At 41.4% G+C, this 26,987-nt stretch overlaps 1 protein-coding gene across 2 annotated transcripts; it reads right to left on the bottom strand.

Moving 5' to 3' along the window:
- Window positions 1-6,770: 6,770 nt before the first annotated feature.
- On the bottom strand, window positions 6,771-18,367 carry klhl11 (kelch-like family member 11). Of its 2 annotated transcripts, XM_079475948.1 has the most exons (3): window positions 17,824-18,340; window positions 9,007-9,587; window positions 7,753-8,892 (listed from the first exon to the last, which is right to left on the bottom strand). In XM_079475948.1, the coding sequence occupies exons 1-3, from the start codon at window positions 18,264-18,266 to the stop codon at window positions 8,000-8,002; spliced, it is 1,917 nt and encodes a 638-aa protein (XP_079332074.1). In that variant the 5' UTR covers window positions 18,267-18,340; the 3' UTR covers window positions 7,753-7,999. The 2 variants fall into 2 exon arrangements, with proteins under 2 accessions (XP_079332073.1, XP_079332074.1); XM_079475947.1 differs by having other exon boundaries at window positions 6,771-9,587; window positions 17,824-18,367.
- Between the last annotated feature and the right edge of the window lie 8,620 nt (window positions 18,368-26,987).

Here is a 26,987-nt window from a genome sequence, read left to right as displayed (position 1 = left end):
CCTGTCTCTCCTAACGGAAGAGTTTTCAAGAATTCAGTCTGCCGGATTGAGACTGAACCCAAAAAAATGCGACCTTGCCAGAGATCATGTTGTTTTCCTGGGCCATGTTATTTCTCGAAAGGGACTTCAGCCTGATCCCCAGAACACAGAGAAGGCTTTAAATTGGCCAGTACCCCAATCTCCATCAAAGGTCATTTGTGGGACTATGTTCCTATTACAGACGTTTTGTCAGAGACTTCTCTAAGCACGCAACTCCATTGAACCAACTTGTTGGGAAGAATGTTCCCTTTGTTTGGACTCCTGAATGTGACCAGTCTTTCAACTTCCTGAAAATGTTGTTGTCATCTGAGCCTGTAGTGATACTGCCTGACTTTCATTTGCCGTTCAAAATCTTCACTGATGCATCCAACGTGGCCGTTGGTGAAGCGCTGGTCCAGGAAAGGGACGGCCTTGAACATGTGGTTGATATGCCAGCCGGCCATTGTGTGAACTGTGAGAGAGTTCCGACACTACATCAGACTTGCTTCTTTCACTATTATCACAGACCACCGACCCCTGTTAGCTCTGCGGCGTATGTCTATTGAAGATGACACGACAGGAAGAAAAGGGCGATGGATTATGGAGCTCGATCCACTGAATTGGGTCATTGTGCACAAGGAGGGGAATCAGCATAAGAATGCATATGGGAGCGAGCAAGAAATTTCAGCTACTGGCCTTCTATGTGCAGGGACATCAGAACGTGATGTGAGCAATGCAAGGCATGCCAGACTTGTTGTGGTCCAGTTCCATCCCACCATTTGAGAGGGTGGCTATGGACATTATAGAGCTGCCTATAACCTCCAAAGGTAATCGTTATGTGCTGGTTGTGGAGGACTACTTTACTAAATTTGACAATTTGTATGTATTGCCGAATCAGACCACACAGAATGTTGCACACTGCCTGTTTGAGGACTATGTTCTTATTGACGGTGTTCCAGAGACTTTGCACTCAGACCAAGGTCGCCATTTTGAGGCGCAGGTGATCCAGAGCCTTTGCCACTTGATGAAAATCAACAATACACATACCACTCCCTACAACCCAAAATCTGATGGTATCGTTGAACGCTTCAATATAACACGTCACCAGCCATATGCTGTGGGTGCTATGGTGTGGCTGAACAATCCTGTGGAAAGTCGCATTAAACTGGCACCCCATTGGAAGGGACCGTACAAAATTGTAAAGGTTATGGTTTTGAGTAGTGAACAGGGACTAAAGTATCAGATTGTCAATTCCTTGGACCCTGAGTAGCGAGCGCAGGTAGTGCAAGCCAACCTCCCCCTCCACTAGAGCCAAGATAAAGAATACTTCTGTACCTACCACTACTACTTCAGCAAAAAAATCTTGCAGTGATCTATCAGATGGCAACGATCATGTTCTTTCTGTATTTTTTCGACATCAGGTTAAATCCCTCCTCTATTTACGTTTGCAAAAATCTTATGTCAGCCCTGAAAGAACCCGAGATAGTGGACAAAATAATTCAGAAAGAATTGGATAAAGGCTACACAATCGGTCCTTTCAATAAATCTCCCTTTCCTATATTTTGTATAAATCCTTTTGGTATCGCAATATAAAAATATTCAGAGAAGAAAGATTAATCATTGTCTTGTCCTCCCCTCATAATTCTTCAATGCCTAGTATTAATAGCTTAATTACCGTAGACACTTTTTCACTTTCTTATGCTACTATAAACCACTCCCTTTAATTTATTAAAACAGCACGTGAAGGCACCAATGGCACCTTTTCGGGCATCAGATGCATATCAAAAATCTATTTTCCAATACGTCTAACATTCGATTGCCGTAGTAGCCCCAAAATTAACGGGGTACCTTGGTCCGTCTGGGTCTCGGAAGGGATTCCCACCCTGCTGAATAACAGGAACATCTCCTTAGCAATCGCCTTGGTCGTAGCCTTTCGGAGAGGGAGGGCTTCCGGATATCGGGTTGCGTAATCGACGACTAACAAGATGTGTTCATGACCGCAAGCAGACTTCGGCAGGGGCCCTGCCAGGTCCAGGCCAATGTGCGAGAAGGGTATTATGGGGAGTGGGATCAGGGGGCCAGCTCGACGGACTCCGAGGGAGGTGGGGTTCCTCATGCTTACCGGGTTTCTGAACTGGCGAGATAGGGCGCGCAGCAGGTGGCTACTTGACTGGCTGTGGATCCCTCTGTCAGGAGCGACAGATGGGCTAGCCTCGAAAGCTGGGCGCCTGCATCCGAACAGGAAGTTGATCGTTGTACACCCACTGATGGAAGTGTTGTGCTGCAGCTACCGGTGATAACCCAATCCGGGCGGGGATTTCAGCCTTTCGTAGTCATCCTGGTGCGGGGCTTGGAGTGCGAAGTAGGCCCTCTGTGTCTCGCCCGTCAAGAAGGGAGCCAGTAGCCATGCCCAATCGCCTTCGTCCCAGGCCTCCGTAGTGGCGACTACCTCAAAGGTGTGGAGGTAGGCATCAATGTCGTCCAACTCGGTCAGCTTGGTGAGGTGGAGGTGTGCCGTGGCGCGGTCATTGGGGAGAGGGACTCCACCTGCGGTGGCTTGCGTGGTCTCAAACTGGTGTTCCAGTCGCTCTATCGAGTGAGCTGTGGCGGCGAATTATTTCTTCCATGTCGGTCAGCCGTCGGGAAAGAACAGAGAGCGAGAGAGAGCGATTTCCCAAGGACAAAAGACAGACTGTATTAGTAACTGTCGTCTAAATATGCCCGCATTCTCCACCACTGTGGCAGGCAGAAAACGAGACAGACACAGTACTTTAAGAATAAGCCCCGGATGGTGATTTATTGGTGAGGCAGAATTGGTGACTCCTGGTGAGAAGGGCTGTGGGGAAGATGGCTAGTCTTCGATCCTGCGTCGCGGGGTGCTCGTGCCTCGGAAGTGGAAGACATGACAATGCAGTGGAAAGTGAGGGGTGCCTGTGGATTGTCACTTGCTGGTCTCTATAGAAGGGAAAAACCACACATTAGTCATAAGACTCTCTGCGGAGAAAAAGCTGGGATCTAAAGTGAGAGGTTGGTGAGGCTCCAGATACATAATGGAGCAGTAATTAAAAGACTGAGTAGTTAAAACACGAGACCAGCATGCTTCAGTAGATGTAATAAACAGTCGGAGAGGGCAGAAGAACAGTGAACAACACGGTATATGATCTGAAAAAGGAGCATTACTGGTCTCAATATCAGGGACAGACAAGCCATAGGTCAAAACCAAGTCTAAAGTATGACCAAGGCAGTAAGTGTGGCATTTTACTAATTGCAAGGTCAGTTCCCATAAGTCATCGCACGTCCATCCAAGTTCGTTCTTCTGAGGCTGCCTAGCAAAACTCTGGTCTCTGTGAGAACACAAATCCGGTGTTATGAATTGATAAACGGCCACACTGTTCTCTCTACACTGGTCGCCCCTCGCTTCATTTTTGGCAGGCCTTTCATAATAAGAGTCCACAAAGGTCACAATTGGCAACTAAAAAATTCTACAAAAACAATTAAAATAAACAGAAACAAATGTAGAACCACAAAATAACATTTTGTGTTGGAATAAACTAAAAGTGAGCAAGGCCTATTTTTTCAGCCTCTGTCACAGCACCTTATCCACCCAATCCCCCACTCCACAAAAAAAGGTAAAACCGAAATCGGTCCGTGGTGTAGGTTTATGGATCCCTGGGCTAGACTTATATGGGGAGGAGCATGCAACAGGTAAATATACAGTGCATATGTACAGTTTGGACCATTTACTGTGGCTGCATTAAGAGAAAATCCTTCCTTGGTGTGTGATGATTGTTTCTCTAATGGTCTTTGGTTTATTGTGGTGCTACCTGCCAGATTACTTTGTTTTTGTCATGATTCTGCAGCATCATGTCATGTTTCTCTAGGTTTAGTGGCATGATCATGACAGAGTCTCATGTCTTGTGTGGAGAGAGGCAGTTATGGCCTTCCATACACTCTCTCCGGTCTCGTCTCTGTTCCCATCCTCTCGTTATTTATTCATGCCCTACACCTGTTCCCTTCTTGATTTGGTCCCTTATGTCTTCTGTCTTGTGCTGGTTCATTGTGGTTTTGTGGTGAGTTCATGTGTTTGTCAGTTTAGTCATGTGTAGTTCATGTTAATAGTTAATTTTAGTCTTATTTAAGTGTAGTTAGTATTAGTCCTGTCATGTCATGTTATTGTCTCCATGTTTTGTTCTGTTACCCCTTCGTGGGTCTTTGTTTTATACTTCCTAAAGTCCTCTGTTAAAACCCCTTACCCCCTGTCTGCACCTGGGTCCTCTGTCCGTGTCTCACCACCCAAGATCATGACAGTTTTCCCCATGGAGTTTCTTTTGAAGATGGGATTAAGAGTCATAAACCATCCTATTGAAGTTGAGATATTCAACTTGGACCATTAACCACTTTCCGGACCTGACAGAGTATTCAGGGGTTTGTATTTTGGCTATGCTGAAGCTCTACAACATAGACAGCATATATAGTTAATATTTGTAATTTACCTTAAACTATACATGTACACAAAGACTGACTCACAGGCTTTTACCTGAAAAAAACATTTTCAATGCTTCTCTTTCTTCAAAATTAATTTCAGGCCCTCTGAGCAGAAAATCTTGGCCTCATCTTGATTGACTGTTGAGGAGCCACACAGGCAAGGCAATTTACGTCTTGTGCCACCACTAGATTGTAGATTGGGTAGATTACAGGAAAGTGTAGAAAGGTTCCAGCAAAGAAGGTAAAATATGTGAGAATGTGGGACCAGACAGGTGTCCATGTTTAAAATGTAACAATGTTGCAGACCCGTGGACAGACAAAACTCACAAGCAAACACCACATATTATCAAGCACGCACGCACGCACGCACACGCACACACACACACACACACACACACACACACACACACACACACACACACACACACACAGCTGTCCCAGACAGGAGGAAAGAGTGTCCATAACACCTTAATTTTCTTTATAACCAGTGGACCCAAATACGACATATGTGCAGCATTTTTAAAGAAATCAATCAGATGCTAAAAACAAATCGCATGCCTTTTTTTAGCAGACATTGAAAACTGGTCCCACAGAGCTGAACATCATGCAAGGATTCAAATAAAAAAGATGATTACTTTGGACAACCTATAACAAAAAGCTCTGTGTGCATTTCCAGCATGCAGGTAATGTGTAAGGAGACAATGCAAACTCAAACATTCTACTGTTTGCCACTTTTAAAATATATATGCAAGAACTAGGATTTGTTGATTTGGTTATTCTTTTATTCATTTTCATTCAAGAGCCACAATACTTTAGAACACATGCAAAAGAACATAGCTCTACTACATTTTCTCTTGAAAGACAAAAGCAGGAAAGGAAAATCAGAGCATTAATACTCATGTTTGTTGTGTATGATATAACTATGAAAACGTCTAAATTTACATTATCCAAAGCCAATTTCTATCCGGCTTTTTAATTCAAGAATACTGTGAAATACTTTGGTATGGACTGCAATAATGGCTTAGTCAGTGTTCATCAAGTGAACATAAAAAAATGTTAAGCTGGTCTTGAGCAGTATGTCAATGATTGGGTTGAATTAAAATGCATTATTAAGTGTACTAAGCATTTTTCAAGGAAATCGAATTAACTATGACTTATGACACAGATATCTATAACAAGACTATTAGCATTTTAGAATATTAGCGACTGGAAAGAAATGACTGATAAAGTAGAAAGAAATGAAAGACATTTAAATATAGAAATTTGCTTTCTGCAGAGTGGAGCTAAGTTACTTTCAAATGTGTGCATATTCTAATCAAATTGAGGAATGTACATTTGCAGTTCACATTTCTAAAGATTGGTTCAAATTTTCACTGGTCCCGCAACAAAAAAAGTAGTAAATAAATAAAATTGTCTAGTTATTTGTTTATGTATTTTGACCTATGCAATCTTAATAAATACGGTTAAGATACCATAAAGCTAATAGCCTGACACATAGAAATCTCAACAATTGTTCAAGAAAACCAATCAGTCAGTAATAAAAAAAGAACAAACAATCATATTACAAACAATAGCACAAATATATGTAATAAAGCAAACATTCAAATTAAATAAACAGCGCTTCAGGTTGGTCTAACAGGTAGTTATCAAGTACAAAACTGAAGAAAGTAATCAAATGTACAGTAAAATAACACTTCAAACTAGTCTTCACTGTATAAATACAATTTATATTAAAACTTATTAAAGTTACAAATGTTAATCAAGCATGACCAGTGAGTTTTTTTGTCTTTATCCTTTGTTGTTTCATAAACATTAAAAACATGTTTATTATGCTTCTGTCCCTTTAAGTGCTTATATCGTTACATTTGTTTTGTTTTTGTTTACTTAACTGAACATAATGCACTACTTTTACAAGGATACTTGCTTATATGGGCATTCCGACATCACTTTGTGTGGATATATCTGTTCAAGAGTAAGACGACCCAAAAGCGAACTTAATTCAATATTCTAAGGTGAGACTCGCAAACAGTCAGGAAGAACAGAGTTCACTTTTGCGTCGCCTTGCAGTATCTCGCAAGGCTTAAAAACGTGCAAATTCTAAACTTTATGATACAGCACTGGCCCGATTATGAAAGTAACAATTTCGCTTCACTTCTGTCACACACGCTTGCCCCTGGACATTATTGCCGAGCCCTGTTTTAAATCAAGTACAGAAAATGTACAGAAAAAACGTTATAATTAGTTTAGGAATATAGAATGGCCAAAGTACATTTGTAACAGCAAATACATTGCTTTTTTAATGTCTGAAAAGCACATACAATCGTAAAAGTAATTCAACTGATTATAGTGGATTCATAAATATCTTATGAAAAAAACAGATGAGATAACATTTAAGATTTTAAATGTATTTGGGAAAAAACTAAAATATTGCCACTCAATCAAACATGGCAGGATTTTAATGTAACAAAGATTTAACAAAACATACATCTAGGATGGCCAAAGGGTGAGTATCATTAAAACGTTAAAAGGAAAACTTTTCCTTTATAATACGAATTGGTAATAATGTATGACGACTTGAGAATTCCATGAGCTTTCAAAGAAGACAAAAAAAGACAAATTAAAACAGGAAGACTTCACATAAAGATAGTGTCTAGATTAGGTGCTTGTATTTATGAGAAATGACACAGAGAAATACGAAAGACTACAACCATATTGCAGTCCTGGTACAAAAAATAAATAATAATAATATTTATTAATAAAAATGAATGGAGCACAATTCGAGACCAATAACTTAAGGAAAGGGTAAAAAAATAAGCAAGAGCTTTAACAAGTGCTAATTTGTTGCTTTGTTTTAAGGTATAGTTTGACCGAAAATGAAAATTCTGTCAAGATACTCACACTCAACTTTATTTTCTTGTTCCGTTAAACACTAAAGGTTATATTTGGAGGAATGTGGGAAACAAAACAGTTCTGGGGCAATATTGACAACCATAGTAGGAAATTACTTTGGAGCTTTGGAACAATTTGAGGGTGAGTAAATTATGATAGAATTTCACATTCTGGGGTAAACCATCGCTTAAATGGTGATTACCCGCAACTGTAACAAAAACTAATAAAATACAACACAAAATCAGCCAACACAACAGTTATCAAACTGAATGATGACTAAATTACTGCTGTTCAGCAGCTGCAGCATATTATTGTCAAGGCAAATTCATGCAAAGTCATAAAACAACATTTTTTGTGTTAATGTAAAATTTAAGATTTCCTCTTCACATAATTATCCGATTCCATTAAACAAACAGTCACATTAAAATATTCTCTTTACCATCTTTAACAATTTTATACATCTTCTCTTTAACAAATATCCCAACACAAATGAAACAAAACACTCAAATTATACAAGAACAGGATCAAGGGAATGCTTTTGACACAATGTTCTCTGATTTTCAGCAGCAGTTTGTCTATTGCTCCCCCAGTGGGGACTTAATGATATTCAGCATTCAATTTGCGATTGCAGCTGTCTACGTAGAGTTAATGTGCGACGATGTAACTGCTGCATTTGTTGCATGCGGTCCCGCTGCCGTGCCAAGTTTTGAGGCATTGGGTAGCGCTGGCAGCCATAAAGAAAGCGGTAGGGGATGCGCACATGGCATGCAGTTGCACGACAGCGTGGCTGGGGCATGGGTGGCAGAAGCATCCAGCGCTTGCGCTCAGCACAATAACGATATGCCTCTTTGCGATACTGTTTGTCCACATCATCACTGTTCTTCCAGCCACCAATCACAAACACATCATCGCCAAGAAAACAGATAGCAGCACCCTCGACACTGATAACCTCTGGGGGAAGACTCTCAAGAATATCATCTGAGATCCTTCCGCTAATCTTCTGCCGTGCAATGTCGTCACGTATGTTGGTGTAGCTCTTGGGACAGCAGGAAGCAGTGTGGTAAAAGTTGGTGGATGCTACAGCCATTTGAAACAAGCAGTAGTTATCAATTAGTGGTAGAGAGTCAACCTCTTGCCATTGCCGACTGACAGTGTCATAACGAGTAGTAACTGTTTTCAACCCATCATCGCTGTCAGTATCTACAGGTGTTCGTGCCGTAACATAAACATACCGATCTTCAACACTAATGGCCTTGACATCTCTCAAAATCTTGGGAGCCGACTCTAGGTTGTGCCACTTATCCAGGTCAGGCTCATAAACACTCACATCTTTGAAGCCAGGGCTGAAGTTGCCATGACCGCCAATGCTATATAGAATATTTTTAATGCAGGTGAGGCCAAAGGAATGCTTACGTGTGGTAAGGTTGCTCACCTGTTCCCAGGTGTTGCGATTTGGATTGTAGCGTTCCATTGTCTTTGCAAATCCTGGTTCCATGGACCCTGCCACATATACATGTGTATCAGTGGTAGCAATTGCATGACCATCTAGGTGGTTGTGAATGTGTGGTAAATTAATCCACCGATCCTCATACACAAAATACCCTACGCACTCACTCAGGTAGTCACCTCCCTCAGACACACCACCAACCACCATTATAACATCCATGTTCTGGCCAAACCTTGGTTGGAAGGTGGCCATGTATGAAGCCCAGAACTCTGTATCAGCAGATTTAAGGTTCTCGAAGCGGATTGCATGGCCCTCCACAGCCTCTGAAACAAGCTGGAGGCAGGCAGCATTTTGCACCACCAACGGCTCATTTTTCACAACTCTTGTTAGATAGGTTGGCTTTATCTGTGGTAAGCGGAGAAGACGAAAGAGCTCCTCAAAATACTCCCCACGCTCTTCTGAGTTCTTCTGAACCCACTTGATGACAGCATCAAACAGAACCTCTTCAGAGTCAACTGTAATTTCAGCATCAGAGAGCCAGTCCCTGACCAGATGGAATGGTAAAGTGAAAAACTCCTCATCTTGGATTACTTTGTGGAAGTTGCGGCGTATCATATCAGCAGCACGCAAGGCCAGCTGATCCAAAGTGTACATGTGTGCCAGGCTATGGACGGCCACACAGTTACCAAGGCTAAGTTTCCTCTTTAGAAACTCTCCACAAAAGTCTTTTAAGTGCACCAGCAAAAACCTAGAGGAATGGAAAAACAATTTCTCTTAGTAAGGAGTTACAAAACAGACATTAACAGATATATAATTCTCTACATGCCATTGTAAAGATTATGGGCAAAACCTCTAAGGAGAACGATCATCATGTTTTCAAGTTCACAAATCTATTAATGTCACTACAATCTGCATTTAAATATTTCAGTATATATATGTCATTAAGCAGGACTCGGATCAATTACAATAATCCAACTTTTGTCATCATGTCAGTTGCTTTTGACTAATATGAGTAACAGTCAAATTTCTAAAGTAAATCTATAACAAAAATAGTGGAAAACAGGAAGATGGAAGTTCGTTTTCAAATGCAAGATTTTCTCGTCAGTAAATTGTTTTCATCAACACCAACGTATAGGTGGTTATTAATACTTTTGTCAATTGTCAAAGAGCATAAGGGTGACATGACAATAAAACATGGTGGATGCAGTATGTCTGAAATGTGTTCATACTACTCCCATTCATACTTTATAGAACACACTGGATTAACGGTCGATAGAAAAGTACTTACTAAAATTCAGTATGTACTTTCATAGTATGAGATTTTGGGGCGTAGCACTAGTGCACCTGCAGTCATAATAAGCACAGCAGTTATCTACATTACTCATAATTCACATTTAATGATCAAATAAAGCTGACTTCAAGATATTTTATGGCAGGAAAAACCCTGACCGGTATATATTCCTTAGATGTTACCTGTGCGCGTGTATTGTTCAATTTAATTTCCTTCTTGTTTCATAATGGATGCTTGAGCGGAGTGTCCCATGAAAAGAATGCTCCCATTGTGCTTTCACAACAACAGCGCGCATCATACTGCTGCCTGTTTGCCACCATTACAATGCGAGTTTGTATGTTTCTTTAATACATTTATGAGCGTATGACAGCGCAGATTATATCATTTATTTTGATAGAACATATCGCCATCTAGTTTTAAGGCCATATTGCCCATCCCTAATGTATATAGAGATGAAGTTAAGTTGCATAAGCAACCTTTGCCCTTTTCTCAGAGTGCAAGCATTTTACAACTACTCCACGTTTCCAACCTACAATTTTGGATTTTCCTTTTACAGAGATTGTAAATCATGAAACAGGGCCCGTTAATGCAGCGCGACACATTCACATCCCCTATTTAACAACAAATATCTCTATAGCAGACTGTGTAGTTTTCGTATTAACACAAGTTTAAAATGGTTGAAAATTTTAAAGTCATGCCTGTTTAAACATTCAAGCGAGTAGACTCACAGGTGTTTCTTCTGACGTGAGCATATCTTGCACATCCAAAGATTATGTAAAAAACCCACATGGTGTATCAAATATATGTTACGTCTTAACTGGATGTGGGTATCGTTTAGATTTTAACGGAATAACTACTCTTATGGATCCGTTACATTAATGGTATTCTTATTGGTACTTTTTGATATAAAAAGACTCAAATTGGGAACAAAATGAACTCTGCTTTATTTGAATTAACACAATTGACATTTCTTAATAATACAATAAAGAATATATAACAACAGAAACAAAAGTATTAATAAAAATATTGCTATGTATTTTTCTCAAAAGATAAATGCATCAAAAGTAAGAACATAACTTATTTACATTTACAATAAATTTTCACATGAAACACACAGTTTTGATGTATAAAGGATGTTCATGAGCTGGATAAATTCCTCATCTTTCAGACGCTCCAGGTTGTCTTTTGTCATCGCTTTTCACAGCCGTGGGTCCAAGGCTGCTGCTTGGATTGCTGGATATTGCTCCAAGAATCTCTCTACCATTAGATATAATGAGTTCCATCTGGTTTTCACATAAAGGACAAGTGAATATTGTGGGAGTCCTGAAACAACAAAAACAGATTATTTATAGAATATTTCATTAAATTGTTAAATGTAGGAATTGCAAAATAATAATTTAATAAGTTGAAATGGCTTCTTACCAAGGAGCTGCTGCTTTTCTGTCAACACTATTCTGATCCTGGCTGTCCATTTATCAACGGAACATTTGTTTCAATCTGCCCAGGGATGTGTAGTGCACGGTCGCAGTTACATAATGGCCCTGACAGAGGCTGGTCCACCTATCTGACTAAAGGGCAGTTTTGGCATTTCCTTCACAGTGATATGATTGGCTTTTTCAACCCCATACCAGGTAAGAATTCATGTGTCACTGAGATAAATCCTGAAGGGTGAGGTATATTTGGGGTTGAGTACCTCGATGTCTCCATGGAGGGCGCCATTACCGCCAAGTACGTTTTGTCGTTACTATGTAAGAGGACATTTCTGTTAATGGTTCAAATGGGAAAGTTTCTCGAATAACGGTAATAGGCTGTCACAACAGCCACAGAAAGCTCAGAAAACCTTAGGAACGAGTGTTACCACGTGACACAACAAGTGCGTAAAGTAAATAACATTTAAAAACAGCTCGGCCTGCATTCTGCACCTCTCAAAAACATAACAACATGTTGTTTACTTTATTGTTATTGCATAGGACATCACTATTAAAACATGAAGCATAGATCCAGGGCTAAGTGACATTATAATAATTTGTTATACTATCAAATGAAGTTTAATATTACGGTTGCACTGAATTCACATATTCATATCGGATGACACAGGAAACACACACTATTTAAAAGTATTTTGTATGTAATACATGTATTTAATTGCATGTTTGACCAAGTCGGCCAAAAGATCCAACTGTCCAACTTCATATGGTGAGAAACAAAGTAGTCTAGGTTAGAAACTCATAATCTTGTGGCCCCGATTAAATAATTTAGACACTGCTCTTTGCCATTGTGCTTTTTAAATGCTTGGTAATTTCTGACTAATGGGATCAAGCAGTGAGCCGGAAGTCTTAAAGGCACGGTGGGTGATCCTGTCCTGAAATGTCAAGATTTTGGTTGGAAATCTCTTTACATCCCGATAGCAATCAAGAAGTATAGTGATCAATTAACATTTTTATCCGTGAAAGGCGTAGGACCAAAAACTGTTCTGGCCCAAGATTGCAAGTGGTCATGTGTACATTTTCAGCCAACATATTTTTCATAGCGCTCATGTCCGCTGTGTCAATGTAGTGAGAATGGCAGACAATCAGCAACAACCAAACTTTCCTGTGGAACCGATAACAAGTCAATCTAAAAAAACTAAAGTATGTTTTTGAAGAAGCAGAGACGAAAAAACCCTGAATTATCTCGTCATTATCAACAAAAAGGTGAACAGCAACAAAAATAAAGATTTGAGTGAATTGTGTTGAATTAGTGTTTTCTCGGTATATGGAAGATTGGTTACCTAAAGCTCTTGGACTCCAATATTGAGAAGGGGTGTAGGCTTTTTACTATAAACTTGGTCACAGCTAGGTGGCACTCATGCACCCCTTTCATCATTAATTTTCCCACTGGCTGCCAGAGTAAAGTGCTTTGGGGGTTGTCTTGGGGATGGACCAGCGGTATCAGGAGTGGGTTGGTTACTTACACCACGTTTAGACCACCAGCGACAGTGACCATTGGCGACAGGAAGTGGGCATGTCTAGCAACTAGGGCTGCATTCTATGTACAAAGAAATCACTTTGGCAGGTGCATTAAACAGTCCCGCTTGTTTGTGTTGCTCTGTATGAGGACATGAACACATGAACTTAAACTCCAGAGTTGCTCTGAGAGTTTATTTCAGAAGATTTTACTGAGTGAAGGTATGTGAAATGACGCTATCAAACACAGAAAATAAAATAATAATAAGCCAAAATAAAAGTCTGGTTAACTACAGTAGTTTTATGTGGACAAATATATGACTATTTAATAGTAAAAGTTAAAAACAGAACTTTAATGTAGGTTAACTTAGGCTAACATAATGCATATGTTGATGTTTACCTTTGAAATTATTTTTCTTATTTATATACACTGAAATTATAAACACAACACTTTTGTTTTTGCCACCTGTACAGAAAAGGCCTATTTCTCTCAAATATTGATAACAAATCTGTCTAAATCTGTGTTAGTGAGCACTTCTCCTTTGCCGAGATTGATTCAAAGAGATACCATGACGAGATCCTGATTCCCATTGTTGTAACATTCATCCACTATCATCACCTCATGTTGCAGCACGATAATGCATGGCACCATGTGGCAAGGATCTGTACACCATTCCTGGAAGCTGAAAACATCCCAGTTCTTGCATGGCCAGCATACTTACCGGACATCTATGTCTTAAAGCTATGAGTTCAGTTAATGAAAAAAGGGGGCAAAAACAAAAGTGTTTTGTTTATAATTTTGTTCAGTGTCATTTAAGCCTTTGTTTTATGATTTAAAAATGATTTCAGGAAACCACAAAGCCATTGTGACTATGTTAAACACAGCAGACATCACATGCATGTTTTGATTGCAATAGTTTTACTATTTTGTATTATACTATTCAGACAAGACAATCATATTTTTTTCGGGGTATAACTCTTGAAGTTGGGTGCACTAGTGCTAGGTATGATATCAAAATTTCCAAACACCCCTAAACTCAAAATGGGTCACTTTCTAGACAGAGCTGAAAATTCCCTTTACGACGACATCTGAATTGTAAAAATCAGTTGATGATTGCGAAAGTTATGATATTTATAATAACAGGGAATATATTAAAATAGTAAACATTAACTACAATAGAAGTCATGTGATCAAAAATGCTTATTATTAAATACAGACTACCCAATTTCAGCAATTTAGTAAAATACCTTCTCCTCTATGGATTTCGATGAAATTTCATCAGTACCAAGATAAAAGCTATGTATTTATGTCCACATATCTTTCAGCAGTGTCCAAAGCTTAGATGAAGCCCGCCGATCGGTTGAAAGTAAGGATGCACCGAAATGAAAATTCTTGGCCGAAACCGAAAAAGAGGAAACCAAGACCGAAAACCGAAACACAGAAATAAATTATGCCAATTATTAGTACCCTGGCATTTATGGCTATGACCTTGTACTAACTTTACTAAAATCAAGGCATTGCAATTGCATAAATTAATATAAAAGTTTCAAAGAATAAATCAATTACAAATTATGCAAATTTGTATTTAGCACATTGCAACAATGCACAGTATAAAATCAAATTCAAACTTAAATGTTTAACTTGACTAGTGTATTTAAATAGGACCAGTGCATAAATAAACATTTTTATCAAATAAAAAAATATCTAGCAGAAATATGGCTACAATCTTATAGTCACAGATATAGAAGCCTAAGAACAGAATAGACTTCCTATTATTTGAGGCACTTTTTTGCAAGATTTCACTGAACATATCAGACAACGAGGGTGCATGACCCTCATCTGGTGCAGAGAGACGAGTCTTTTTTTCTCCGCTATGATCTCCTTCTGCGCTTTGCGCTTCTCCCTCTGCACACGGGTTCTCCGCATACATCCTACCTTGCAATGACCTACTTGCAATGAATTGATGCGAATCTCGCGTGAAAAATCTGAATTTTGGCGAAAATTCACGCTGCATTAACCAATCAGGAGCTTTCTCTAGTAGGGCCGTGAGCGAGCAGCAGAAGCCCCTCCCATGATGCGAATTCGCATCTGTAATGAAGCGAATTTCACGCACGAATTATGCGAGTAAACTCAAAGTGTTCAAGCGTCCAACTACACGCGAATAACGCGATTTACAGCGTTTGGTGTGAACACTCTATAAGAGTATATACGAGATTTACTAAAATACGTCCACACCGCAGACTTGTCGCTTCAGCGGTTTCTGTTTGCGTCGTCACAACATTTCGGTGATAAAAGTCTTTCGGGCCAAAACCAAAAATTTCCGGTGGCCGAATATTCGATGTAGTTACCATCGTATTCAGGAAAAACATACTCCCACCAGGCAGCCAGAAGTAGATATTAAAAGACGCGCAGATTTCAGTACTACGCAGTTTGGAACACATTGTTGAGACAGAATGTTCGCCGCGAGTGGTTGCAATGTCGTCATACCTACCAGTGCTACTCATAGATATGGTGCTACCTATTAAAAAAAAAGTTACATTTGAGTGCTGTTCTCTATTTATTCTGCTAAACATTATGTATGCAATTTACCTTTGCATGCTATTCAGTTGTTAAAGAAGTCTAAATTTACAGTTATTATAAGGGAAGGGTACTGTTTACATTATGTAGATACAAGATGTTTGCTCAATTTTAAATGGTTCTGTATTTTGACTGCAACTGACCTGACCTTGTTTCCTTCACTTCATAATGAGTGCCACCTCTTTATAAACAGCATTATTTTGTAGGACTAACAAACCTATATAACACTAGTGTGGAATATTTCTACAATATTTACTAGGGATGCAACGAATATTCGGCCACCGACAATTTTCAGCCGAAAATGGCCCAAAAGGCATTTCAACCGAAATGATGTGATGACGCAAACAGAAACCGCGACCTGCACGTGCTTATCTGAAGCGAAAAAGTCTGCGCTGTGGACGTATTTCAGTAAATCTCGTGTATATACTCTTATAGAGAGTGTTCACACCAAACGCTTCAAATGGACGCTTGTACACTTTGTGTTTACTCGCATCATTCGCGCGTGAAATTCACAAATTTCGCGTCATGGGAGGTCCTGATTGGTTAATGCGGCACAAATTTTCAAAGGTAGGTCATCGCGATCCGGGTCGCAACGTATGCGGAGAACCCGCGTGCAGACAGAGAAGCGCAAAGCGCAGACGGAGATCATAGCGGAGAAAAAAAGGCTTGTCTCTCTGCACCAGACGAGGGACATGCAACCTCGTTGTCTGATATGTTCAGTGAAATCCTGCAAGAAAGTGCCTCAAATAAGTATAAGTCTATTCTGTTCTTAGGCTTCTATATATGTGACTATAAGATTGTAGCCATATTTCTGCTAGATATATATTTTTTTATAAAAATGTTTATGCATTGGCCCTATTTAAATACACTAGCTCAAATCTTTCTAAAAGGTCATGCAGATGGTTATCTGTCTGAAGTCCCCAGAAGTGCTGTACATTATTATTTAATGAGTAGGGTCAAGTTAAACATTTAAGTTTGAATTTGATTTTATACTGTGCATTGTTGCAATGTGCTAAATAAATATTTGCATAATTTTTAATTGATTTATTCTTTGAAACTTTAATATAAATGTATGCAATTGCAATGCCTTGATTTTAGTAAAGTTAGTACAGGGTAATAGCTATAAATTCCATGGTATTAATAATTTGCATAATTTATTTCGGTTTTCGGCCTTGGTTTGCTCTCTTTCGGTTTCGGCCAAGAATTTTCATTTCGATGCATCCCTAATATTTACTCACCACGAAAGTATAAAGGGGCATTTTAAGTCAATCAACTGCAGTATTTCCTCTCTCAATCAGTAGAAATGTTGTAAAAAATGCCATCATGTATCAGAAATAAGTATAAATCTGGAAAATTAATTTATAGTCATACTACCTGTAGGAACTAGGCCCAACGGGGCATGTTAGCTGGCGTATAGATATTTGTGCGTGTTGCACTTTCGAGACGCTCCCTAAAAGCTAAAATACACGACAAGACCTTTACTCAGATTTTCAGTCTGGACTTACTGCAGAAAGTCTGTGCCAATCTGCAGATTTGATCAGTTAGTGTGTTTCTATCTGAAACTTTCAAAATGTGTGCAAGTGCATGATGTCTAGTTTAAAAAATCGATTTTAAAAGTCGTGTATGTACTCCAGCCATAACTTGGCTAGAACATTCATTGAGACTTCAGTTTTAGTTTTTCCACTTCGAGGCGTATAATTACTTTATCCATCAATGCCAACAATTTATTTTTAAATTACGTGAACAACGGTAGAGTGTCACTCTACACTATTTGGTGGATACAATTGATGTTGAAGAAAAGACAGAATCTCTAACAAATATCCAAATAAAACAGCTTAACTGCATCATAAAAGCGTCAAAACGTCGATCGTGATCGAATTGGAACTTCTAGAATAGTTAAATTGCAATTATTTTACTTTTTGTATGTTAACGTTGCAACGTCCCAATATGCCAGAAAAAATATAACACATGAAAGGCCAATTGATTCTGCAATGTCTCAAGCCGATACTACTGTGTATTTGATACGACAAACAAATGTACTGACGCCAGGTAACACCCATAACGCCGCTAACATGTACCGCTGACAAAGTGGATTAGACTCTCTTAAATTATCTAGACCGTAATTACCTAAATTCTACCAGATAGATAGCTTCCTATAATATCCTCTCACCTGTCCGCTAGCTCCAAGACCTCATGCACATTCGCGGTGCTCACTCGGATTTCGCCAGTGTACATGAACTGGATGACGCTCTCCACCGTTTCTTGGTCGAGGCCTGCCTGGTTGCTCCATTCCTTCATCTCCACCCTCCGCGACACGGACTCCGAAAACTGACCCCCGAGTAGCGGTGTAAAGTAATCCGTTGCCGCGGCCAGGACGGAGCGGTGCGCGGTGAACTCGAAGCTACTGGATGCGCTACTAAACGCCAGTGTCACGTCGCAGAAGAGCCCGAGCTTCCGCTGCTCGTTTTGCCGTCGGGAGAGCTCCGAGCAGTGCGTTGCGGACGCGAAGTCCTCAGCTTCTTCTGATTCCCCGTCCCCCGCTAGAGCGCTGGCCGTGCTCGGACTACCGCTATTTCGGCCTGCGTCCTCTGGGTTTGGGGCGGCTGCGGCCATATCGACATCCGCAACGTCGATTCGCAAAGTGCGCAATATATTTAGACGGTAGAGTACACACCAACACGCACACTCCAACATACACACCAGATAACGTAAACAGTGCTACGCGCATGCGCACTCTTGTCACACAACAACAGAAGTGACGTTACGAGAAAATGAAAATGGTGTGTCTTCTTCTTCTGGCGTTTTATCGCGGATTACCGCCACCTACTGATCTGGAGTGTGGAGTGTAAGTAGATCTGGATGGAAGAAATATGATAATATATCTTTCCCTTTCATATGCGGAACCCTCAATAAGAATATGCCTCACTGTTTAAAATTCTCCACATTTGTCACACTTTCCTGATTCATGCTTACCTATTTTAAAAAGACTATTGTTTAATGCTGTCCAATTCTTAGTCTTGAAATAATGACACCCTTCTTCCTATTTCCATATCTTTTTAACTAATTTCCAACATACTTCTGAATCTGGAAAAAGAAGTCTTCCTTCAGACCCACAATTCCATAACTTTTTCCATTTCTTACTTTAAATTATATCACTCTCTTGAATTCATCTTTATTTAAAGCTAACTTATTTTCGACTTATTTTCTACTACTGTATAATATTGTCCTAATATTGTATTCTGTATTTATTCACTGTATATCCTGCACTTGCTAATTTGCACTTATGGTTCGACCTAAACTACATTTCGTTACACTGTAATTGTTTATGTGTAATGACAATAAAGTTGAATCTAATCTAATATACTTGTGGATGATTTAATGCTTTCTTTGCTAGCAAGCTTAATTTCCATCCACACCCACATGTGCAGGTACCCAGAGGAAATTCACCTATATCCTTAACTGCCTTATCCTAAACAAACTTTGTATACATATACTAAGTCTTGCCTAGTTTCAGATTTACCATTTAGTAGACTAGTGAGTGCAGCCATTGAATCACTACATATCACAGTTCTTTCTGGTTGAACTTCCACTGTAGTGCTAGTATGATAGCTAAACAAGTTTTAGTAAAAACTGACACATTATCTGATAAACAGTATATGAATATATACTGCTGCTGCTGTTCTTCCAGACTCTGGTTCCTTAGACCCATCAGTAAATACTTGTAATACAGAATAACACTCTGTCATTATAAACTGTTGAACTACAAATTCATTTGAAATGTTCATCTCTGCATTTTCATTATTTTGTGAATTTGGAAAAAATATATTAGTGGCGTAGGGAACAACCGAGGGGAAATTGCTGGTATAGCAACAGAAGGAGCAATTTCATGGTCTTTCAACACCAAGCTGTTCACCTCCTTTCTTACTACTCAACCAAAGCTTGGTATTTCTTTATATTCATGTTACCAACAATTTTTCAGAATTACTATAGCTGGATGGTTTTCCAGATGTCCCTTTACACTGTACCAGTACTTTAATCTCAACTGGAACCTGTGTAGTTCTAGAGGCAATTCTCCCATTTCCACATGCAATGAAGCTACCAGAGAAGATCTAAATGCTCCGCAGCAAATGCGCAAAGCTATATTTTGTATTACCTCTATCTTTTTAAGTAATGTTTTGTTTGCAGAACTGTTTGACCTAATCACAGCACAATTAATTATTTTCAATGACTGACAGCATCCCCCCACTCAGCTCCTGACAAGCACCTTAATACATTTATTCCCTTTTTGCATTTTTCACAGGTCGGAGGAAGTCCTGTGACAAAATTCATGGCTATGTGGGACCAGGGTTTCGACGGGTTGGGCAGCGGCCGCAAGAGTCCAGAACCCAGGTGATTCTTGAGTAAACGGCATAAGACTCGTCGGATGTGCTGGACATGGTCCCATTCATTCTGAGAAAAAATTTGAATGTCGTCAAGATAAACAAAGACGAATCGGTCAACCATGTCTCTAAGCACATCGTTGACGAATCTTTGAAAAACCGCCGGGGCGTTCGACAGGCCAAAAGGCATCACCTGATACTCAAAATTACCTGTGGGTGTGTTAAAGGCGGTTTTACATTCGTCCCCCTCTATGGTCTAACTTCGTAAAGATGGTTGCGCCCTGCAAGACTACGAAGGCCGACGACATCAAGGGCAAGGGGTGAATATCCTTGACCCTTGATGTCGTTCAACCCCCGATAATCAATGCAGGGACAGAGAAGAAGAATCCCGCTCCAGCTGGAGAGGATGAATAATGACAGACAACAAGGAACCTGATACGTACATCTCCATAGCCTCCCTCTCGGGCCCAGAGAGAGAATATAGACGACCCTTAGGTGGAGACGCGGGTAACAGGTCAATCGCACAGTTGTACGGGGGGGTGGAGAAAGAGATCACACCCGGGACTTGCTGAAAACCCCTCTCAGATCGTGATTAACCTGGGGTACCCCAGTGAGCACAACCGGTTCATCCTTCCTTACTTAACTTTTAACATGGATTTAAAAAATGTATTACTTTAATACTATGGCTCCCTTCCCAGACTTCCATCACTACCACCTCCTTGTCTACGCTATTTTCAACGTTCCTATATCCCACACCTTGTTTTATAAATGTAGCTATCCCACCTCCTACACCTTGTTTCCTGTCTTTCCAAAGGACCACATACTGTATCTTTGTAAAACATAATTCAACTGAGGTTTAAGCCATATTTCTTGAACACATATTATATCAGGGTTATTTTCTTAATAAGAAATGCACTTTTTAAACTCTTGCCCATTGGCTATTAAGCTTCTCGCATTCCACTGAAATATTATCAAAACCATTATGTACCACCACATCCCAGTTGAGTGTAGGTTGCTTGCATCTTTAATTTCTCATTAATCATATCCACCGAAACATCTTCGATCTCTAGATACTTTTCTGTTGCTTTGATTATAATTCTGATTCTTTCTGTCCAGCCTTCAGTTTGCACTGAACAGTTCACTACTTCAGCTATATGTTACTTTATTCTTAATCCCAAAATTATTTTTTGTGTTTTCCTTTGCCATTTCCATCTTTTGTTGAATGATTTCTTTACTTTTTTCTCCTGATTCCAAATTCTTTCCTACTTTTTTAGAGCCTCTGAGTAAGACACTCCCTACATTTTGAGTTTGAGCAAGCATGTTTCCTCACCTTACACCCTCCATATACCGCTCTGTGTTCCCCTCCATAATTACAACACTTTGGATTAACTTCTCGCAAGCATTTTTAACTTCTTAGATGAGGGGATACATAGAGCAGAAATAATCATACAATTGCAGCATCAGGGCTCTAAGTTCTCAGACACATGCATTTCAGCCTGTTCACACGCTCACACGCCACACCTTGTATTTCTCACGCTGAGAAATAAGGGATTCTAATAAAATACATTCCTCTTTATATAATAAAGGACGAGGCAAATTAAACGTAAAGATGTATAAAACGTGTCCGTTACAATATTAGAGTAACGTTCGATCATGTTGCATCATGGTTCACAGCACTGAGCATCACAACCAATCATAGACAGCGCATTAACGTATTGACCAATCAGAAGTTTAGATGAGTCACCGGCGTAGTAGAGAGATGTCTCTCAACATTGCGTGAAACGCTAGGGGACTCCCCTTCTCTTAACCTCACTGAAACCTTATTGAATAACGCCAGTAGGAATGAAAATGTAACTGGCCAATGTGGTCCAAGACGTTGCTTAGGGGCGTGGTAGCCACCCTTGTATATTACACTGGACCACATTACATTTATTTATTTGGCAGACGCTTTTATCCAAAGCGACTTACAAGTAGTATTTTTACAGTGTCACATTACTGCAAAGCAATCAGGGGTAAGGTGTCTTGCTCAAGGGCCCTTCAGTCATGACCTGCTGGCACTGAGATTAGAACCGGAAACCTTCTGATCACAAGCCCAACGCTCTAACCATTAGGCCACATCAAAAAACATAATCTGTCTGCGAAGCATTTTGGTGTGCCTATTGTAAAAGAAAATGGTGGAAATGGCAGGAAGAAGATGCCTTGTCAAGGTAGTGTGGCCGAGAGGTCTAAGGCGCTGGATTTAGGCTCCAGTCTCTTTGGAGGCGTGGCTTCAAATCCCACCGCTGCCATCAGTGTTTTAAACAAAGACGGTGGACTCTAGCCGCACCCTGAGATAAGCCACGAGGGCAGTTTTCAATCTGCCTTTCACCTTTTCATTTGTCATCTACCTCGCTTACCGGATTCAGGTGTGCTTGAGGAAGGATGAAGCTGCATTGTGCAACCCCAGAGATAGGTTTGGACTACCTAAGCAAAGTCTTAACACTCTGCTCAGAGGTTCAAGAGCCCGGATAGCTCAGTCGGTAGAGCATCAGACTTTTAATCTGAGGGTCCAGGGTTCAAGTCCCTGTTCGGGTGTAGAGTGGCTGCTTAAAGGTTATATTCCTAGGTATCCTCATCGTTGAAAATGCCAAAATCTTAAGACTTTACCTTGGCAGCGAAGACGACGAGCGTGTATTGCTCTTTGGGTTTGCAATTGGACTGCGAGTTTGAGCTTTACTTCAGCGAACGCACCTGAAATGTGTTGAGACCTCGGTCAAAGCTGCCATTCCCCTCCGTGCTAATGTATCCAGGCAGACCTGGACGTGCAGCTCTTTGGTGTGCCCACAATGTCGGCGGACACGCATCCAATGCGTGGAACGCTTCTCTCTGCTGTGTAAATTTAGCTCCGCTGGCTGGCTTACTCCAAAGTGTTGTAGTTGTGGCCGAGAGGTTAAGGCGATGGACTTGAAATCCATTGGGGTTTCCCCGCGCAGGTTCAAATCCTGCCGACTACGGCTGCTTTGCTCTCCTTGTTCAATGCTTGCTTTGTTGTAGTGAACCATTTCACAGGCTGCTTAAAAACTTTATCTCACGTTGGAATTGTGGGATATGTAGCTCTCTGCTATTGGCAAATGCGTCTCTGATGTAGGTTTACATCAAAGGTTTGTAACATGCATTAAGGATCCACCGTGTTGAACAATATAGAAACACTTTCCAGGTGTTGTAACGTCATTTAAAGGTGGTCCTGAAGAACATCTTGGAAATACAGTGGAGTAAAAGGACCTATTTGGGAACTGCTCCTGTGAAGCGTGGCCGAGGGTTTTAAGGTGCTGGATTAAGGCTCCTGTCTCTTGGGATGCGTGGGTTGAAATCCCACGGCTGCCAGCGGAGGGTGGAAAGTGTCTGAGGCTTGCACTCGAACCAAAACGGCTGTTTTCAATTGTCATCTGACTTTCTTGAGATCAGCCATCTGACCGAGATCTTGGGGCACACCATCAGATGCCTGGATAGCTCAGTTGGTAGAGCATCTGTCTGCGACATGTTGTCTGGCCTATTGTAAAAAGAAATGGTGGAAACGTCAGGCAGAAAAAGCCTTTTCGAGGTAGTGTGGCCGAGCGGTCTAAGGCGCTGGATTTAGGCTCCAGTCTCTTTGGAGGCGTGGGATCAAATCCCACCACTGCCAGAGGATTTGGAGCGTTGTGAGTGCTCTTTTTCATTTACCGCTATATAAGCTTGTGCAGTTATGCTTGATAAGAATGAACCTGCACTCAAAGGCAGGTCTGAACACCCCCCGCTTTTAGCGGTTACACCGAGATCTTGGGGCACACCATCAGATGCCTGGATAGCTCAGTTGGTAGAGCATCTGTCTGCGACGTGTTGTCTGGCATATTGTAAATGAAAATGGTTGAAACGGCAGGAAGAAGATGCCTTTTTGAGGTAGTGTGGCCGAGCGGTCTAAGGCGCTGGATTTAGGCTAAAGTCTCTATGGAGGCGTGGGATCAAAATCCCAAGAGAACTTGGGGCACACCATCAGAAGCCTGGATAGCTCAGTTGGTAGAGTAGCAGGCTTTTAATCTGTCTGAGAAGCGTTTTGGTGGGCCTATTGTAAAAGGAAATGCCTTTTCGAGGTAGTGTGGCCGAGCGGTCTAAGGCGCTGGATTTAGGCTCCAGTCTCTTTGGAGGCGTGGGTTCAAATCCCACCATTGCCAGAGGATTTGGAGTGGTGTGAGTGCTCTTTTTCATTTACCGCTATATAAGCTGGTTAAGTTATGCTTGATAAGGAATGAACCTGCACTCAAAGGCAGGTCTGAACACCCCCCGCTTTTAGCGGTTACACCGAGATCTTGGGGCACACCATCAGATGCCTGGATAGCTCAGTTGGTAGAGCATCTGTCTGCGACGTGTTGTCTGGCATATTGTAAAAGAAAATGGAGGAAACTGCAGGAAGAAGTTGCCTTTTTGAGGTAGTGTGGCCGAGCGGTCTAAGGCGCTGGATTTAGGCTCCAGTCTCTTTGGAGGCGTGGGTTCAAATCCCACCACTGCCAGAGGATTTGGAGCGTTGTGAGTGCTCTTTTTCATTTACCGCTATATAAGCTTGTGCAGTTATGCTTGATAAGAATGAACCTGCACTCAAAGGCAGGTCTGAACACCCCCCGCTTTTAGCGGTTACACCGAGATCTTGGGGCACACCATCAGATGCCTGGATAGCTCAGTTGGTAGAGCATCTGTCTGCGACATGTTGTCTGGCATATTGTAAATGAAAATGGTTGAAACGGCAGGAAGAAGATGCCTTTTTGAGGTAGTGTGGCCGAGCGGTCTAAGGCGCTGGATTTAGGCTAAAGTCTCTATGGAGGCGTGGGATCAAAATCCCAAGAGAACTTGGGGCACACCATCAGAAGCCTGAATAGCTCAGTTGGTAGAGTAGCAGACTTTTAATATGTCTGAGAAGTGTTTTGGTGGGCCTATTGTATAAGGAAATGGTGGAAACGGCAGGCAGAAAATGCCTTTTCGAGGTAGTGTGGCCGAGCGGTCTAAGGCGCTGGATTTAGGCTCCAGTCTCATTTGGAGGCGTGGGATCAAAATCCCAAGAGAACTTGGGGCACACCATTAGAAGCCTGGATAGCTCAGTTGGTAGAGTAGCAGACTTTTAATCTGTCTGAGAAGCGTTTTGGTGGGCCTATTGTATAAGGAAATGGTGGAAACGGCAGGCAGAAAATGCCTTTTCGAGGTAGTGTGGCCGAGCGGTCTAATGCGCTGGATTTAGGCTCCAGTCTCTTTGGAGGCGAGGGTTCAATTCCCACCACTGCCAGAGGATTTGGAGCGTTGTGAGTGCTCTTTTTCATTTACCGCTATATAAGCTGGTTCAGTTATGCTCGATAAGGAATGAACCTGCACTCAAAGGCAGGTCTGAACACCCCCCGCTTTTAGCGGTTACACCGAGATCTTGGGGCACACCATCAGATGCCTGGATAGCTCAGTTGGTAGAGCATCTGTCTGCGACATGTTGTCTGGCATATTGTAAATGAAAATGGTTGAAACGGCAGGAAGAAGATGCCTTTTTGAGGTAGTGTGGCCGAGCGGTCTAAGGCGCTGGATTTAGGCTAAAGTCTCTATGGAGGCGTGGGATCAAAATCCCAAGAGAACTTGGGGCACACCATCAGAAGCCTGGATAGCTCAGTTGGTAGAGTAGCAGACTTTTAATATGTCTGAGAAGTGTTTTGGTGGGCCTATTGTATAAGGAAATGGTGGAAACGGCAGGCAGAAAATGCCTTTTCGAGGTAGTGTGGCCGAGCGGTCTAAGGCGCTGGATTTAGGCTCCAGTCTCATTTGGAGGCGTGGGATCAAAATCCCAAGAGAACTTGGGGCACACCATTAGAAGCCTGGATAGCTCAGTTGGTAGAGTAGCAGACTTTTAATCTGTCTGAGAAGCGTTTTGGTGGGCCTATTGTATAAGGAAATGGTGGAAACGGCAGGCAGAAAATGCCTTTTCGAGGTAGTGTGGCCGAGCGGTCTAATGCGCTGGATTTAGGCTCCAGTCTCTTTGGAGGCGAGGGTTCAATTCCCACCACTGCCAGAGGATTTGGAGCGTTGTGAGTGCTCTTTTTCATTTACCGCTATATAAGCTGGTTCAGTTATGCTCGATAAGGAATGAACCTGCACTCAAAGGCAGGTCTGAACACCCCCCGCTTTTAGCGGTTACACCGAGATCTTTGGGCACACCATCAGATGCCTGGATAGCTCAGTTGGTAGAGCATCTGTCTGCGACATGTTGTCTGGCATATTGTAAAAGAAAATGGTGGAAACGGCAGGAAGAAGATGCCTTTTTGAGGTAGTGTGGCCGAGTGGTCTAAGTCGCTGGATTTAGGCTCAAGTCTCTTTGGAGGCGTGGGTTCAAATCCCACCGCTCCCATAAGTGTTTTAAACAAAGAAGGTGGACTCTAGCCGCACCCTGAGATAAGCCACGAGGGTAGTTTTCTATCTGCCTTTCACCTTTTCATTTTTCATCTACCTCGCTTACCGGATTCAGGAAGGATGAAGCTGCATTGTGCAACCCCAGAGATAGGTTTGGACTACCTAAGCAAAGTCTTAACACTCGGCTCAGAGGTTCAAGAGCCCGGATAGCTCAGTCGGTAGAGCATCAGACTTTTAATCTGAGGGTCCAGGGTTCAAGTCCCTGTTCGGGCGTAGAGTGGCTGCTTGAAGGTTATATTTCCTGTCCTAGGTATCCTCATCGTTGAAAATGCCAAATCTTAAGACATCTTGGCAGCGAAGACGACGAGCGTGTATTGCTCTTTGGGTTTGCAATTGGACTGCGAGTTTGAGCTTTACTTCAGCGAACGCACCTGAAATGTGTTGAGACCTCGGTCAAAGCTGCCATTCCCCTCCGTGCTAATGTATCCAGGCAGACCTGGACGTGCAGCTCTTTGGTGTGCCCACAATGTCGGCGGACACGCATCCAATGCGTGGAACGCTTCTC

Source organism: Barbatula barbatula (assembly GCF_947034865.1).
Source record: "Barbatula barbatula genome assembly, chromosome: 16".
NCBI classification, from domain to species: domain Eukaryota; kingdom Metazoa; phylum Chordata; class Actinopteri; order Cypriniformes; family Nemacheilidae; genus Barbatula; species Barbatula barbatula.
The sequence above is the reverse complement of the archived record's forward strand: the minus strand, read 5'-3'. Positions and strand labels throughout refer to the sequence as shown.

What these genes read in the sequence shown, in the direction of transcription:
- klhl11 (XM_079475947.1), bottom strand. Translation starts at nt 18,347, where the DNA reads ATGTTGGAGTGTGCGTGTTGGTGTGTACTCTACCGTCTAAATATATTG. An exon ending in GTCTTGGAGCTAGCGGACAG is followed by an intron (nt 9,588 to 17,823) that starts GTGAGAGGATAT and finishes CCATTCCTCTAG; the next exon opens with GTTTTTGCTGGTGCACTTAA.